An 18,897-nucleotide genomic window follows, 5' to 3' on the forward strand; every position below is an offset into this window, starting at 1 on the left:
AATCAGTTGCTCAACCGACTGAGCCACCTATGTGCCCCCAAATAACCATTTTGAAGGACTCTTTTATTACTGTGCCCTTGGAAGCATTTTCTGGATACTGACTTCTCTATCTTGCTTATTTTGTGTAGAACAGAATTTAGAAAACAATGACCTGGCTACCTACAGTTATATTTGCTTTAGTCTCTATAGTGTTTAACTTTCAAAAATTAGTTGCCAACATTTAAAACATCAGGGCATTGCATTGAAAAACTGATGTGGCAAGTTCCATTTTCCAAAAATGGACACAACATCATTTTCTATCCTTGAACCATTCCCATTCCCCAGTGACTGGTGAGGTCTCATATCCTTTCTCTTGAATCTGGATGGACTTGACAGAATGACGCTAAGTCATAAAAGACAATGCAGCTTCTGTTCTGTTCTGTGGAGTACTCAAATCTGGTGCTTTAAGCTGCCATGCTGTGAGGAAGCTAAGCAATGTGGAATACTACATGAGCATTCTAAGCAGTGGTCCCAATTAAGGTATCAGCTGATATCCAGCATCAGCTGCCAGACAGATGAGAGAAGAATCTCCAGATGATTCCATATCCCAGCCATTGAGTTATCCTTACCTTTTGAGCCTTCTTGCTGAGAGGCTCCAGATGTAGGGGAGAAGAAACAGGACACCCTGCTGTGCCTTGTTAGAATTCCTGATATACAAAATCCTCAATTATAAGAGAGCATGGTAAAGGTGGTTATTTTATACCACTTGGCTTTTGGATGGTTTGTTATGCAGCAACAGTAACTGGAAAACAGGATTTCATGGGCAAAAACATCTAACACTCCTGTACCCTTTACTCTACATGAACTATATGGCCATGATATCCTAAACTTGAACAGAAGATAGTTGCCTTCAACAGAGCATGCACTTTCCAGTTTGCCAGTCTCCACCACTCCTTATTGTTGCACCTTGACAATTATATACACTTGTGAGTATTTGTGACCCCTAAATATGTTGATAACTACCTGTTAAATATGTTTTTATTTTTTAAAAAATGTTTATTTCTGGGGGAGAGAGAGAGAGAGAGAGAGAGAGAGCAAGTGGGGGAGGGGCAGGGAGAGAGGGGAACAGAGAACCAGAGAACCCAAAGTGGGCTTTGTGCTGATAGCAGCAAGACCCATGTGAGGCTTGAACTCATGAATGGTGAGATCATAATCTGAGCCAAAGTTGGATGTTTAACCAACTGAGCCACCCAGGTGCCCCTAAATATGTTTTTTTTTTCTTTTGGTGGAGCTAAGTATCTTTAATTACTATTGAAGTCAGAATTTCATCTTAGGCTCTTTAACTGGCCTTAATACTAGACTTTGCAACACATCAGGTTCTTCAAGAGTCTACGATGATCTAACAGCTCCCTTTTCCAAAGCTCTGACTGCAGATGGTTTGCCTAATACTTTCCTATTTCTAGTTGAGGCGTGTTTCCAGTTATAAAGTAATCTGCTGAGAAGAAATGACTGACATGCTGACATATCCTCATCTCAGTAAATGATTAAACAGGTTTCAGTTACTAACTGGGACACTTCCTTAAGTTTTCTTGGGAGACTCATCATTCAAATGACTAGGGAAAATAGTTTTGTAGCTTTTCTTATTAAAGTCTTGCAAAAGATATATTATTGCATATTTAAAATTTTTTTTGATGCTTATTCATGTTTGTAGGAGACAGTGACAGAGAGGGGCAGAGTGCAAGAGGGGGAGGGTCATGGAGAGGAGACACAGAATCTGAAGCAGGCTTCAGGCTCTGAGCTGTCAGCACAGAGCCCAACGCGGGGCTCGAACTCACAGACTGTGAGATTGTGACCTGAGCCTAAGTCGGACGCTCAACCAACTGAGCCACCCAGGTGCCCTTTATTGCCCTTTATATTTTAAATACAAATTGACTATTTAGGGAAGTAGTTATCAAAATTAATCTTATAGTAATAAAAAATCAACAAATGCAATAAATGGATAATTTGCGAAAACACATTCTTCCTTAAAATCAACAGCAAGTATCCTAGATGCCTAAAATAAGTATTCCAGACGAGGACAAAAAAAATAGTGTGTATCAAGAGCTGGATTCTCACTTTGTTGAAGTAAATCCAAGCAGTAGCCAATCCACTGTTCATGCATGCAGAGGTCTGCAGATGGCATGAAAATACAACTAACTTGTAGAATAACTGGGAAAATATCTCAAATCCAATAACCTTTTGTAAATTCAATCTCATCATTGACTATAGTTTGAAACATAGAATTGAATTACAAAATGAGGGTGAGTCATTTTATAGTGAAGAGTACCACTTAAATGAATAGGAAAAGCTGTTATATACTTAATATGATAACTTTTATTAAATTACTGGATGACTGCAGTGACTTACACTTAAATTTTCATTAGAAGGGCTTCCATAGACTCTTAGTATCAAATACAGGGATCGCATTAAATTTATAGCCTAAACACATGGTTTTTCTTGCTTGAAATTATCCTTTTGTCAGAACCTTTTGAAAAGCATGCAAATGACTTACTACATTTTTATTATATTAAATGCATATTCTCTGTGGCTTGTTCAGGTAATAACAAAATCTGTTGACTCAATGAATTGATTTAGTATTTTCAGACACTATTAGTCTTTATGTATAAGGCGTCTGGAGCTAGAAGATGTGATTTTGAATCCAACATTTACTACCTGAATGAACTTGGGAAAATCACTTGACATTTCTAAGCTTCAGTTCTTTCTGCCTCAAATGTTACTGCAAGGATTAAATGAGACAAATTGGCCTAAACAATTAACACAACGGTTAGGCCAAAAGTAATGTTAGTTATTATGAATCATTAGTTTCAAGTAGTCTCTGAACAACACAGCACTGGTTCCCATTGTGTGGGCTCTGACCCTTGAGGAGCCAAGAAATTATGCGAAGGAGTCCAAGAACCCATTGGTTCACCAAATGTACATTTGTACGGTCACTGTGTATTCTGACTTTTTTTAAGTATGTAGATGCTTTCTCATTAATAAAATATGAATTCATTTAAAAGCATTACTGTTTCCATAATGATTCAAGTCATTATTTACATCTTCAAGCAACTGACATTAATATTTACAATTATTAGTTGTTGAGTGTATGATACAATTTTCGTATGCTGTGCTGGCTCTCTTCCCTTTGCCTACCCACTTCCATTCTTCTCTCCAGCTTGCTCTGTACTCTGGGGATGACTAACAGCAACTCCATATACTAGATTTCTTGTCTTCTGCCTCCTAATGTATTCAACCAATAAGACCAAGAGTAGGAGACTGGAAGGAGGGAGGAAAGTGAGGTCAGGGCGTTAACTCCCTGAACTTTTCTCTTTGTGGGATGACCAGAGCTACCATTCTGAATCAGAAGTCTGAGTTCCTGTCAGGAGGCCTCTCCAAATAGTATTCTCTGTTTCCTCTCAAAACAAATTTTGGTGACAAACACCTTGCCCCAAGGATACTAGTGCCAGGGCATCGTATTGTCTCTTGTGGTTTCCCTATACTCTGCTTGTGAAAATAGTTCTCTCATTAAACTTTTCTCAAATTATCCTAATTTAAGAGTAATTTCCCCCCCTACTGTGTGGACCCTGACCAATACAGGTATTCAAAAAAGGGTCTTCATTCTAGAAAACTTTGAGAACTTAAATATCAGAAAGAGATGTATATTTGCTCTCCTAGCACAGTCACTTGGAATTTACAGAAAATAAGATCCTTTTCCTAGTGAATTCCTCACCTGATTCATGAATTAAGGAAAGCAAAGTCTTCCATTTTGATATTTTGCCTATTATACAAATCTGAAGTTAAAGATTTACAAAGGAAAAAAGACAGTCTCTGCAGCAAATGGTGTTGGGAAAACTGGACAGTGGCATGCAGAAGAATGAACTTGGACCACTTTCTTACACCATACACAAAAATAAATTCAACATGGATGAAAGACAGGAAATGTAAGACAGGAAACCATCAAAATCCTAGTGAAGAAAACTGTAGCAACCTCTTTGACCTTGGCTGACGGCAACTGGCTAAAAGGCAACTGACAGAATGGGCAAAGATATTGGCAAATGACATATAGGATAAAGGGTTAGTATCCCAAATCTATGAAGAACTTATCAAACTGAACACCCAAAAAACAAAGAATCCAGTGAAGAAATGGGCAGAAGATGCAAATAGACACTTTTCCAAAGAAGACATCCAGATGGCTAACAGACGCACGAAAAGATACTCAACATCACTCACCATCAGGGAAATACAAATCAAAACCACAATGAGATACTACCTCACACCTGTCAGAATGGCTAACATTAACAACTCAGGCAATAACAGATGTTGGCGAGGATGCGGAGAAAGAGGATCTCTTTTGCATTGCTGGTGGGAATGCAAACTGGTGCAGCCACTCTGGAAAACAGTATGGAGGTTCCTCAAAAAATTAAAAATAGAACTACCCTATGACCCAGCAATTGCACTACTAGGTATTTATCCAAGGGACACAGGTATGCTGTTTCGAAGGGACACATGTACCCCAATGTTTATAGCAGCACTATCAACAATAGCTAAAATATGGAAAGAGCCCAAATGTCCATCGATGGATGAATGGATACAGAAGATGTGTTGTGTATATATACAATGCAATACTACTCAGCAATCGAAAAGAATGAAATCTTGACATTTGCAACAATGTGGATGGAACTAAAGCGTATTCTACTAAGCAAAAGTGAATCAGAGAAAGACAATTTGATTTCACTCATATGTGGAATTTAAGAAACAAAACAGATGAACATAGGGGAAGGGAAGGGAAAATAAAATAAGATAAAAACAGAGAGGGGGGCAAGCCATAAGAGACTCTTAAATACAGAGAACAAACTGAGGGTTGCTGGAGAGGAAGTGGGTGGGGGGATGGGCTACATGGGTGATGTACATTAAAGAGGGCACTTGTTGGGATGAGCACTGGGTGTTGTGTAAGTGATGAATTACTAAATTCTACTCCTGAAACCAATACTACACTATATGTTAACTAAATTGAATTTAACTTAAAAAAATAGAATAAAGGGAAATATTCCAATTAGGGTTTAAGAACCTGTAAAGAAAATATATAGTTCCATCCCAGGTGCAAAGGGTAGATGTAATATTCAAGCAAAACGAACTATATTGCTATCACTACAGAAGTACTTATAAATACTAAACCAAAACAAACAATTTTTTTAATTCAGAATTAAATGTAGAAATGAAACAATAAAAAAAGAGCTCAACTATCTTAAAAAAAAAGATTTACACTGGAAAATTATAGTTTCTTAACATTTCACACCCAAATTAAATTGCCCTTAGAATCCATGATCAAAATTGGTCTTTTGATTTTCATTTGCAATATTACTATTTGAGCTTAAGTGCATGCCAATAAATTTTTTTTCCTACATCTATGGCTTTGGTTTGGTATACATTCTTGCTGAAAATTTGGGCATTGAGAAAAGTCAATTGGTTGGTAAAACCTTATGAATTTACATAATTTCAGAAGATTGATCTCTGAAAATGTTAATGACTTTGAGGAGTACATAAAAAATGGGGCTTGAGAACATGGACAGAATTTAATATTTAGTCCAATTAAAGTTGTTAATCACAGGATGTAACTTGTCTTAATCCAAAGACTTCAATAATTGAGTTCCCCTGGAAACTGCAATACTAATACTGCAAGTTGATGCTTGCATAATAAACTCATCAATCCATATTTTTTTAAGTTTTTATTCTCATAGACACAGAGCAAGAGAAAAAGATGGTCCAAGACCCGTGATATCATCGTCCTCTTTACCAGTCCTTAATATGTCATTTATGTTGAGCTGCCTCCTAAGGAATCTTCAGAGAAGTCCCTTTTCTGATCCATTTGAAAATTTCCAGAACTAATGACACCTTACAAGACAACTGGGGATTAATTAAAGTTGTTATAGCTTCTGAACTCCAGGTGAACCTTTCTAGTGTGTTACCTTGTGAACTTCCCTTAGACTCTCTATTGAAGATGATATAATTACTCCATTTAGGTACCTGCCAGATTCTACTCTATAATTTCTACAAATTCTGTATTCACCTGTGCCGACTAGTCATTTAAAGACCACTTTCTGTAAAGATTTTTATTTTTTATATCAATTCTGCTAAGTCACACATAATTCGCTATTTTGCTTTCAGATTCTAAATTGGAATTTCTTCTAATTTTGGCCATGACAGTGCCAAAATAATATTCACATTGTTTATAAATGATGGAGATGTTTTATGCTCATATATTTCTCTTTAGTCAACTTTAGAAACTTTCTCCATTTCCCTCCATAAATCCAAATAATAATTTTAAAAGTCCAATTAAAGAGCCACCACTTTAAAGAGAAATAGTTCTATACTGATTCTTATAAAAAGAAACTTTCTCTCACTTATAAGTTCTAATACTTGATTACTCTATAGTTGTTTCACTTATAATATAGTTATTTTAATATATACACAGCTCACAAATGACTCTTCAAACAAATTGTTAGGGGCAAATATTAAAATATAATTAAAAATTTCAAAAAATAAGTGTTGTCACTGCATGGCGAGTATACTCTCTGACACACATAATCATTTAATAAGTTCTTACCTAACTAAACTGCTAATATTACCTTCTGCTGGCATAGTTGGATTGATAGAAATAATCTAAATATAGGAATTTAATAGAGTATGTCATGAATTTTCTCAGTGTTTATCCATTTCTATTACAAATTGGTACTATATTTAAAAATTCTTCACAGAGTTTTCTGAAATGACATTGTTAATTTCATTCATTCATTAATGCATTCATTTATTTTTTGTTCATTTATTAAACAAATCTCTACTGAGAACCTCTAGTGTGCCAGATACTCTACCAATATCGAGGATATGTTTTGACCAAAATAGATATTTTATAATTATTGTATCATAGAATATTAGTATCATTTTAATTAAGTTCATGACCTGTTTTCTTTATCACTTCTGGTTAAACACTAAGATATCTCAGAAATATATAAATATTTTGTCAATAAATGTATTACATAGAATCTTGCATGTTGTATTCTCCTTTGAGGGGAGAGGCTCTATTTTTTTAAGTTTATTTCTATATTTTGAGATAGAGAGATAGGGACAGAGAGAAAAAGGGAGGGAGAGAATCCCAAGTAGGCTCCGTGCTGAGAGTGTGGAGCTTGATGTGGGGCTTAAACCCACAAGCCATATGATTACGACCTGAGCCGAAACCAAGACACTTAAGTGATGGGGTCACCCAGGCACCCCAAGAGGCTCTTATTTTGTATCTTCACAGTGTAGGTAGGCATTAGGTCTGACATTCATGTATTCAACAATCATCTATTCAATAATACCCTATGAAAGACTCAACACTAGATACTGTGAGGGACATGAAGGTATGAGACAAAGATTCTAGGAAAGTAGTAAAAGTGATGAGTAAAATGTAAGACAGAGAGAGAAAGTGCCATAGAGAAATAAATGTATGGTGGTGATAAAGCAAAACCAGGCTATTCCCAAATAAAGGATTAAGAAAAACATTTTTGGAAGAGTTGGCTTTGAGCAGCGCCCATGAGGATGGGATGAATTTAGCCATAGGAAGTGGAATAGATAGGAAAGGGAAAAAAAGAAGATAGCAGAAGTGCATAGAAAATATATTTTTACATATAAATTATACTTCATTAAGAGAAATTTTTTTCTGAAATTATTCTATTACTTTTTATGCATACTTAGTTCAATTCTTCTAACATTCACTTTTTAAGTGTTCAAAAATAAGTTATTCTAATCCCCAAATTTTCTTCTTCCTTGTGTCTTAGGGTCAGTTAAGCCCATTTAAGTCTCACCAGAGAAAGATGCAGAAAGTCTCTTGCTTTCAGAAAATTATTTCAAAATCTCTATCAGCTGAATGTAGCTCTATAGAGCTAAATCAAGAAATTATTTTACTCTGTTCTAGTTGTGTTTTTAGTGAGTGGTAATTATTTTTTCTACTAAATCATTTCTGAAACAAGCTATAGAACTTTATTACCACCATTTTTATGCACTAATATACAAGGATGAGCTAATAATTTGACTGAAAATATTAGCAGATGCTATATAAATATACAGCCAGTTTGCATACAATATTCAGTGTCTGTAACATGATGCAAAACTTTCCCCCATCCTAAATAATTGTGCTGTGTTTCAATATGCAATTGGGACAATTAAGATATCACCCATAATATAAACCCTTAGCTCATGATAGCCCTTGAATTTCACATACTTTGAATTAACCAATTACTCAAAATTGAAGATGGTCATTTCTATAATGATATGTTATGCTTAGCTTTAAAAGTATCAGTTCACACTCATCTTTTTCCTAATTGCCCACAATATTCTAAGTAGAATTTCCCTTCATGCCTTTCACTATGTTGTCCTTCAGACCATACAAAATGCACCTTATGCAGTACATGTAGATTTCCTCCACTCCATAATGACCTTAAAGTTGTTTCTTTCTTTGTCACCCCCCCTCCAAATATTACTTAATGAAGCATCCAGATCTCTGTGAGTCCCAGTAAAGTTTATCAATAAATGGACAATGCTATGATTTTGCAACAATTAATTTATTGGTTTTCATCAATTATAGGTAGTGAAGAATTACTTAACTGTCATATGGACTCCTCCTACTTTCCCATGATAATTGTAACTTTTTTTTTCAGAAAAATATTTAGAAGATTGATTTTTCTAAGAATGAATTTGTTAATGCCAATTTTTTTTACATAATTGAAAAAAAAAGTAAAACAGAAACGACCTATATGTCCTTCAACCCATGAATGAAGTAACTATAGCACATCCTAACAATGAAGCACTACATAGTAATGAAAAGGAAGAGAAATTTGATACACATAAAAACATAAAATAAATATCAAGTACATCATGCTAAGTAAAGAAGCCAGACTCAAAGCCTACATATTGTATCACTTCTACTTAAATGACATTCTAGAGAAGTCAAAAGTGTAATGGCAAAAAACTGATTGTGGTTTCCAGGGCCTAGGAAAAGTTGGCTGTACAGAGCCATAAAAAAACATTTGGGGCTGACTAAATTGCCCTATAACTTAAGTTTGATGTTGGTCACTTGATAGTTTGCATTTGCCAAACTCATACAAACTCTGTACCCTAAATGGGCAAAGTTTAATGTATGTAAATACTACCTCAAAAAAATGACTTTAAAGAAGTAAAAATTCATTGATATTTCAAATTTAATCAATCTAAAGAGATATAGTCAATAATGATTTAAAGATCCATCAAAATAGGAAAGAAATTATTCATTCCATAAGATGTTTTACAAATTTTCCCTTTTCAGAGCACTAAAAGCATTCCTGTATCTTTTGTTTTACAAATAAAAATTACAGGGGTGACTGGTGGCTTAGCTGGTTAAACATCTGACTCTTGATTTCAAAGTTCATGTAAGCTCAGTTCATGATCTTACAGTTCTTGAGATCAAGCCCCACATCTGGCTCTGCTCTAATTGCACAGAGCCTGCTTGGGATTCTCTCTCTCCCTCTGTCTCTCTGCCCCTCCCCTGCTGGCATGCATGCTCTCTCTCCTTCAAATAAATACATAAGTATTTTTTAAAAATTGCATTTAGGAGGAAAAAGCTCCATTGAGCAAGTGCTTTGTGTTTCATTGTTGTGTTAATTATGAATTTACTAAAATAATTTCTCAAACAGTATTTTGTTACATAAAACTTATTTAATGAGTTTAGTGGTTATGATAATCACCTAGTCTTAAAATAACACACTACTATTATTTTTAAAATTTTTTTGAGAGACAGAGAGGACGCACACATGCAAATGAGTTGGGGAGGAGCAGACAGAGGGAGAGGGAGAATCCCTAGCAGGCTCGATCTCAGAAACCCTGAGATCATATCTGGAGCTTAAATCAAGAGTCCGTCGCTGAACTGACTGAGCCACCAAGGCTTCCCAACACACTACCATTATTAACAATTGCTAGATTATTTTCTTTTACCTCAGTCTAGTAAGCAATTTAGTAATTTAGAGAGACGATGGAGAAAAACCACTGCTAGAAACTCTCACATAATATAACTGGTACTCTGATACAAGAAACAAAATAGCAGGATTAGAAATAATCCTGACAAGGATGCTTTAGACAGCAAATGCCTTACCTTTGCGTTTGGGTGGCATAGCTGTTATCATAAGTCTCATAGGTCTGGTCATCATATTCACCCCCGTAGCCATCATCATACCCCTGAGGCAGAAAATGGTAGAGAGACCTATTAGCAATCAACTTGATTAACTTTGGTCTGTTTTTGCTTAATGAGATTTTATATAATGTGACCTTAATTTAGTTTTTATGTTTGCTTAGTTACTCTGCATCAGATTTTACTAGATGAACAATTTTTTCATACCCTTGAATAATATTTCATGGATCAGAATAATGTCTAATAATTAAATTCAGCACATCATTGAAGTAGCAATACCTACTCTAGGATTTATCCAGAATTTTGACCAGTACTACTGAAGAAAATATAAAGAATGAAAAATAAATTTTCTTTTGAAAATATTATAGGTAGATAGTGTGCTAACATAATGCTAGTTTTATTTTTTACAGCCCCACCGGGAGTTTTTTTTTCTTACCCTATAAAAACGGGATCCTTAAATTGTGATCAACTTGCAGTGAGAAAATGATAGTCATCATTGCAAAACAAACAAAAAGAATAAAGGGAGGGGGAAGAAAAAGGAACGAAGATGGAAAAGGAAGGGAAGAAAGGAAGATGAGAAGGAAGAGAAGGAAGAAAGAAAGCGATGGAAGGAGAGAGGGAGGACAGAGGGAAGGAAGGAAGGGAAGAGAAAAAAAAGAAAGACCATTTATTTTGCTGTGCATTCTATACTTTTTAAGTCTCATAAACAAAATGATGTTGGTGGTGAGTCTTATTATCTAACTAAAATGGTATCAAAGCTAAGGCAGACTTGTCATTGCAGAATGTGAAAGCAAGCTAGCAGTTATCCCATCACTTAGTGAGAGATTTAGTTTTATTTCCCTTTGTAGTCACTGACTTTATTCGAAACCCTAGCCATCCACCTGGACTATTCCCTACTTCTGAAAAAACCTCTAGTTTTTCTGCTTCTGGACCTTTGCTGGTGTGTCTCTTTCCCTGGAATGCATTTCCAACCCATCCCACAAGTTCATAACTTCATTTCAGTCTGGAGGATTATAAATCTCTCTATTGTGTTCAGAAACTTAAAAAATGTGTGGATATGAAAGTTTCTACTTCAATCTTGACTAAGATCATTGATCCCATTTAATCTGAAAACTAATAATTTTCATGAATTTAAGAAAGTTTTAAAAATATTATGACTTCTCCATCTGGTTTACCGTTTATATAATGCTATTATTTATAAATGGGGTTTTCGGAGTCTGACTTCAATTTCTTTTATTTTTCCACTTATGGTTTCCATCTCATCATATTTTTGCTCTGCAGTATGCAATAGTTTCTCCATTAGATCTTTGAATATTCTAATTAGATTCCTATTGAATTAAAAAATTAAATATTTGGAAGTTAATTTTAACGTATAAGATTATTTAAAAATAATACTAAAGGGTTTATGGCCAAAAAACAGCACTTCCTTGTCCCTCTCTAACCCCTGGTTCTCTTTAAGGTTTTTTCATCTATTATTTTAGTATTAATTTTTGTGTTATTAAGTAATATGGTTAAATTAACATTCCTTGATTTATGAATTTTGATTATTTCCTATTGGCTAGCCCTTCAGGTTGTAAAGGATTTAGTGCTGTTATAGACTCTTCCCCATATTTTCCCTACACATTAACATAGTTTTCATCATAACTTTCGTTAGTCAATATCTACATTATCATTAAATAACAATAAATATTATTCACTAAGACTCCAAATAGATTAACACACTTATTTTTTTATTCTCACATACTTTTTGTTTTTCCTAATGTTAATAATTCCTCATTCATTTTATTATTTTCTTGATTTTCTATATAATTCAAATTATTTGTTTTTAATTTTCCCAACAGTTCTATCAAACTAGCAATCATATTTTAAAATATTCAACAATACCAGATAATCTATCATTTTGTTTTGTGTTACCTGGAGAGTCTCTCTCACAGGGCCAACTTATTGCACTTTGGTCTGGACTGAGAGCAGAGTGGTTTTCCTAAGGACCACCCCCCCACCCCACCACCACTGTTTGTATATGAAATCTTTTACCAAATTCCATTTTCACTAGTTCTCTTTTCTTCCTGAAATATCTCTTTCAGTAACTTTTACTAAGTGGTATATTGGAAAGTGATACTTATTCTTTCTCTCTCTTTCTCTCTATCCATTCTGGATATCTGATATCTCATCCCTAAATACTTCAGCTTGGATCTCCTGAGTATAAGGATATTCTCCTACATAAATACAATGGTATTACTCCCACCAAAAACACTCCTAATAATCCCCAAATATCATTTACTGTGTAGTCCATAGTCAAAATTCTGCTATCGTCAAAAACATCTTTTACAGCTACCTTTTAAAAATCAGAATCCAATCAAGATTTGTGAATTGCATTTGGTTATTATGTCTGCTTAGTATTTTTAGAAATAATGTAGTCCTCCAGGTTTTTTGTTAAGTTTTTATTTAAATTCCAGTTAGTTAACATACAGTGTAATATTAGTTTCAGGTGTACAATATAGTGAATCAATACTTCCATACAACACCCAGTGCTCATTACAATACCCTCCTTAATCCTCGTCACCTAATTTACACATCTACCCCCCCACCCCCAACCTCAGGGGTGAATTAACAGTCTGTTTGTTTCTTGGTTTGCCTACCTCTCTTTGTTTTCTCCCTGGTTTGCCTCCCTCTCTTCCCCCCCCCCTCCCCTTTGCTGGTTTGTTTTGTTTCTTAAATTCAACATATGAGTGAAATCATAGTATTTGTCTTTCTCTGACTTATTTCACTTAGCAAAATCCTCTGTAGCTCCATCCACGTCATTGCAAATGGCAGGATTTCATCCTTTTTTATGGCTGAGTAATATCCCCCCCCCTCTATATAGATTAGAGATTATATATATATATGTCTGTTATATATATATATCTGTTATATATATTATATATATAATATATATGTTATGTATATTATATATATATATCTGTTATATATATATGTGTATATATATATATATATACACACACACACACACCATTATATATATATCTGTTATTTATCCATTCATCAGTTGATGGAACTTAGGCTGATTCCATAATGGTACATAATGGCTGTACACAATGGTGTTATAAATATCAGGCTGAATGTATCCCTTCTAATTAGTATTTTTGTATCCTTTGATAAATACCTAGTACTGTGATTGCTGGATCATAGGGTTGTTTTCTATTCTTAACTTTTTGAGGAACCTCTATACTGTTCTCCAGAGTGGTTGTACCAGTTTGCATTCCCACCAACAGTGTAAGAGAGTTCTCCTTTCCTGCATCCTTGCCAACACCTGTTGTTTCCTGTGTTGTTAATTTTAGCCATTCTGACAGGTGTGAGGTGATACTCATGGTGATTTTGATTTGTACTTCCTGACAATGAGTGATGTTGAGCATCTTTTCATGTGTCTGTTAGCTGTCTGGAGGTCTTCCTTGGAAAAATGTCTATTCATGTCTTCTGCCCATTTCTGCCTATTTATTTTATGGGGGTTAAGTTTGAGAAGTTCTTTATAGAGTTTGGATACTAACCCTTTATCTGATAGGTCATTTGCAAATACCTTCTCCCATTCTGTAGGTTGCCTTTTAGTTTTGTTGATTGTTTCCTTCACTGTGCAAGAAGCTTTTGATCTTGATGTAAACCCAATAGGTTATTTTTGCTTTTTTTCCCATGCTTTAGGAGACATATCTAAGAAAGAAGTTGCTATGGCCAGTGTCAAAGAGGTTACTGCCTGTGCTCTCCTCTAGGATTTTAACTAGACTTCCTAATGTCTCACATTTAGATCTTTAATCCATTTTGAAGTTATTTTTGTGTATGATATAAGGAAGTGGTGCTGCCTTCCAGTTTTCACACCATTTGTTGAAGAGACTGTCTTTTTCCTGTGGGATAGTCTTTTCTGCTTGGTTGCAGATTAATTGGTCATATGGTTGTGAGTTCATTTCTGGGTTTTCTGTTCTGTCCTACTTTATCAATGTGTGTGTTTTTATGCCAGTACCATACTGTTTTGATCACTACAGAAGTCCAGAATTGTGATGCCTCCAGCTTTGCTCTTCTATGTCAAGATTGCTTTGGGTATTCGGCGTCTTTTGTGGTTTCATACAAATTTTAGGATTGTTTCTTCTAGCACTGTGAAAGATGCTGTAAAGTTGCAGGATACCAAATTGACATACAGAAACCAGTTGCATTTCTGTGCACCGATGATGATGAAGCAGCAGAAAGAAATTAAGGAATCAGTTCCATTTATAATTGCACAAAAAACCAATACTATACCTAGGAACAAATCTAACCAAAGAGGTGAAAGACTTGTATTCTGAAAACTATAAAACACTGATGAAATAAATTGAACATGACACAAAGAAATGGCAAGTCATTCCATGTTCATGTGTTGGAAGACCAAATATTGTTCAAATGTCTATACTACCCAAAGCAATCTACACATTTAATGCAATCCCTATCAAACTACTCCAGGCTTTTATTGGTTTCCATTACACTGCCTTTTTGAGTTGTCTAGACCAATTGTTTGTAGACTGTCTCACATTCTGAACTTGTTTGATTATTCTCATAATTACATTTTGCTTCAATATTTTGGAAAGGATACTACATATGTGATATTGTTGGCATATTGGACATTTATCTGGTTATAGATTTTTAAATTCTAATCCCACACTGGATCAGGTAACTGAGTGTAGAAGTTTAGACTGAAAAATGATTTTCAATCAGAATTTTTGAGAGTTTTGATTCAGTGTTTTCATCACTACATATTGGTGCTGAGAATTCCTGCTACTTGTATGTGACCTAGTTTTATTTTATTTCATTTCACTTTTTTTCTTTCCTTTATGGATGCTTTTACAAAGTTTACCTCTAGCATTCTGAAATTTTATAATGCTGTGCCTGTATGTGTGTATCTCTTTTCATTCAGTATGCTGGGTACTCAATGAGCTCTTTCAATTCTGGGAGCTTATATTCTCCAGTTCTGGCAAATACCATTGTACTTTTGTTCTCTCTTTCTAGTACTCTTACTAGTGAGATATTGGATCTTCTGCATTGGTGCTTTAATTTTACCTTTGTGTCTTATGTAATATCTCTTATTCTTTTTTTTTTTTTTTTTTTTTTACTTAATACGAGAATTCTATAAATTAATCTTCCAACCATCCTATAAAATATATAGTTTTGTTTACACAGCCATACCCCACCAACACACATGCATGTATACACACACATTAACAACCATTAGAGTGTGGACATGAGGTTCCTGTGTTCTCAGGTGACGTTTAGGCATCCTTATTCTCAATTCAAGGCTTCATCTCCCCTTGGGTGGAACAACAGTTAACATCATAGCTGGGATTTCCCATAGCTGCAACAGATAATTGAGCTTTCTGTCTTGGGGATCATGAGGTCAGTAACTAGGGGATTAATTGAATTTGCCACAGGTGTTTCAGGGACTGCACCATCTTTTCAAGCATCCATGCTATTGTTCTCCATCAAGATTATAAAAATATGGCTTCATTCACCCTCCTTTGTTACTCAGGACTCACGAGCTCTGACTTCCATGAGGAACAAGCAAACAAGCGAGTTTTGTTTTGTTTAGTTCCATTTTGTTGTTGTGTTTGTGTCCCAAACTAGAAGAGCCAAGGAGGGGGAAAGTACATGTCTTCAGAGTTTCTAACCCCTAAACTTCTTCTGCTTTTCTTGTTTCTATCTGTTGAAATGCTACTGATGTCTAAAAGTTATTATATGATCTTTAGGAAAATTTTCCTGCTTCTTTCAAGCTTATGGTAACGCTCTATTCTCTGAATTCTATTTTTTATGTTTATTTATTTATTTTGAGAGAGAGAGAGACAGAGAGGAGGGACAGAGAGAGACACAGAATCCAAAGCAGACTTCAGGCTCTGAACTGTCAACACAGAGCCAACGCGGGGCCTGAACCCACAAACCGTGAGATCTTGACCTAAGCTGAAGTTGGACGCATAACCGAGCCACCCAGAGGCCTGTATTCTCTGAATTCTAATAGCCTGTTGTTTTTATCTCATCAGTACTTAGGATATATCATATGTACAGTACTAAATATATACTGTATATTTATTTTTACAATTTTATTTTATTTTTTTTAGAATTGAAGCTCCTGAAAAGCATGGATTCTATCATAATTTAATCACTTTTTTAGATACCTTATCGTGCTTAGCATAGTTTATTCCATAGAGTATTTGCTCAATAAATATGTATTGAACTGTTAAATTAGCACAAAGGAGAGTATTCTCATACAGAGTAGATACGGATTGACTCAAATCTATCACCACTAAAAGAGAAATATTTCAAATGATGATTACACAGTAGTATTATCTCTGTTTATGAAGAATAGCTTTACCATTTAGTTTGTGGAAGACTAATACATTTTCCCTCCTCACTTACACTTTTCTTTATTTTTTTAAGTCTTACCCAGAAAATCCATAGAATATATAGAGATCTTTCCTGGCAACCCACAATTTCATAAAATATATGGTACAGTAGTCCCCAAATAATTCTCCTTACTGTAAAAGAGAAAGTAAATGTGGATACTTGTATATAGTCTATTTTTGTTTTCTAACACTTGATATAAGTATTTATGTAATTTTCTTAGGACAAGTAAAATTATGGATCATGCTGGTAATGTTCTGAGATAAATCAGTAAAACAGACATGCACCCTAAAAAGTCAGTTGGTATCCGCAAGAGATTCAAATTAAATATGAATATTCAACTAAGAAATCAAAAACATTTTTCCCATTTTTGCCCTACTGTTTCTGCTGTTTCCTTTGAAGAAATTGTTATCTTATGTCTCAGCCTATTCACACATTTCTACTAAAAAATTAAGACTCTTGCAGATGCTACTTAAGTTATCAGGGTGTCAGAGTAGCATTTCCTACATTTCCTACTGGTGTCCCAGTAAAAGCAAAAACACTTCCTGAAATTAAAAGTTTTAACTTTGGGGGCACCTGGGTAGCTCAGTCAACTGACTGAGCATGACTTCAGCTCAGGTCATGATCTCACGGTTGGTTCATGAGTTTGAGCCCCACATCAGGCTCTGTGCTGACAGATCAGAGCCTGGAACCTGCTTTGGATTCTGTGTCTCCTCCTCTCTCTTCCCTCCCCTGCTCATGCTCATGCTCTCTCTCAAAAAATAAATAAACATTAAAAAAGGTTTTAACTTTATTTTCTTTATCTCTCACAAAAAACCAAAATGCCCAAAGAAAAAAGATTCATTTTTTTCTGGAACATGGTCATGAAGAATATCTCTTCTATCTTGAATTCCTTCATATTTGTGAAATTATAAGTTCTTTAGTTTTCTGTTCTTTGAACCAAATAAAAGCAGATCCTTAGAAAATGCAGTCTTGACTGTTTTCCAGATCCTCACCATGTCCTCTACTATTTGCTTAAGTTACAATGTGAAGTGTAGCCTGACAGGAAGGCCTGAGTGCTATGAGGAGATGATGATTTCTTCATAGTTTCTTATGAATTATAGGTCTCATTATACATACACTCTATGAGTACTGGCTAAAGCAGCATACAGGACAGATGTGTATTACTATAAATACATAGCTGTACAAAGCCAGCCCTTTTCAAATCTGCTTTGAAAAATATACTTCTCTGCCTTATTATGTTACTAATTTTTCAATTTGATTTGAACACTCCATCTTGAACTATGATTTCTGCACCAATTTTGGGTTTTCAAATCTAAATAGTATTAGCTCTCTATATAAGCTTAAAATAATAGTAATTCACCAGACTTTGTATCAGCTACTGAATTTATTATCCAGGCAATAAAGATAGAAAAACAAGACCTAATTCCTGTCTTTGAGAGCTCTCAGCCTGTGGTGTTCTGATAAATGATTACCAAATGGCTCTTCAAAAAATTGCATGTATGTGTTTATGTGTGTGGTGTGTGTGTGTATGTACATAATTTCACTGTAAATTTTACTGACATAAGCACACATTTTACAAATAAAAATCAAATTTATAAATATGTATAAATTACATTTATACTCTAAGATTATATATTTTATATTAAAATTTATAGCACAGAACTTATAGATAAAATATATAATTTAAGTTTTATACACATACAACTTCAGTGTGACATGCTATCTCTTGTAAAATAAGTTTTATAATTCTGCTATTGCAGTGATACCACAATAAATCACAACATAGATAAAACGTGATTACTTCTTTTTTCAAGATACTCTATGAACATTAATTAGCATAAATACAAAGAAAATACACCTGGGAACATCCTAATAAAACTGCTGAAAATTGAAATTTTAAAAGCACCAGGAAAAACTGGTACATTATCCCTAGAGTGCAACAAATAGAGACAAAGCAGAATTTTTCAACAGAAATGATGGAAGGGAGAAGACATTGGAATGGTGTCTCCTACATGTTACTGTCTTATTCAGCAAGTAAGACTCCTCTATATCCATGAACATTATAATTCTGACATAAATGTCATTTGAAATTTTCATTAATGTTGGCAAGTAAAATGAAAGGAAAACCTCAACTATGTATGTCAGAACTTTACTTATTTGTCAGTTATGTGAGCAGCTCTGTTCTAAATTGGACCATGGTTTTCATATACTAGAAGAACATTTCCTCAATTTTGTGTTTTGGTCACAATGTAAAGGCTATAGGCATAACAAAT

General features: G+C 34.6%; 1 protein-coding gene across 2 annotated transcripts in view; it reads right to left on the minus strand.

Annotated features, from left to right (window-relative positions):
- Positions 1 to 18,897, minus strand: part of KHDRBS2 (KH RNA binding domain containing, signal transduction associated 2) — a 579,306-nt gene that overhangs the window by 26,964 nt on the left and 533,445 nt on the right. For both annotated transcript variants that reach the window (XM_042937333.1, XM_042937334.1), the window contains one exon: positions 10,178 to 10,260. In XM_042937333.1, the coding sequence (XP_042793267.1) occupies positions 10,178 to 10,260 (83 nt within the window). The remainder of the gene's footprint in view (positions 1 to 10,177; positions 10,261 to 18,897) is intronic.

The sequence above is a fragment of the Panthera leo genome, chromosome B2, assembly GCF_018350215.1.
Source record: "Panthera leo isolate Ple1 chromosome B2, P.leo_Ple1_pat1.1, whole genome shotgun sequence".
Taxonomy (NCBI): domain Eukaryota; kingdom Metazoa; phylum Chordata; class Mammalia; order Carnivora; family Felidae; genus Panthera; species Panthera leo.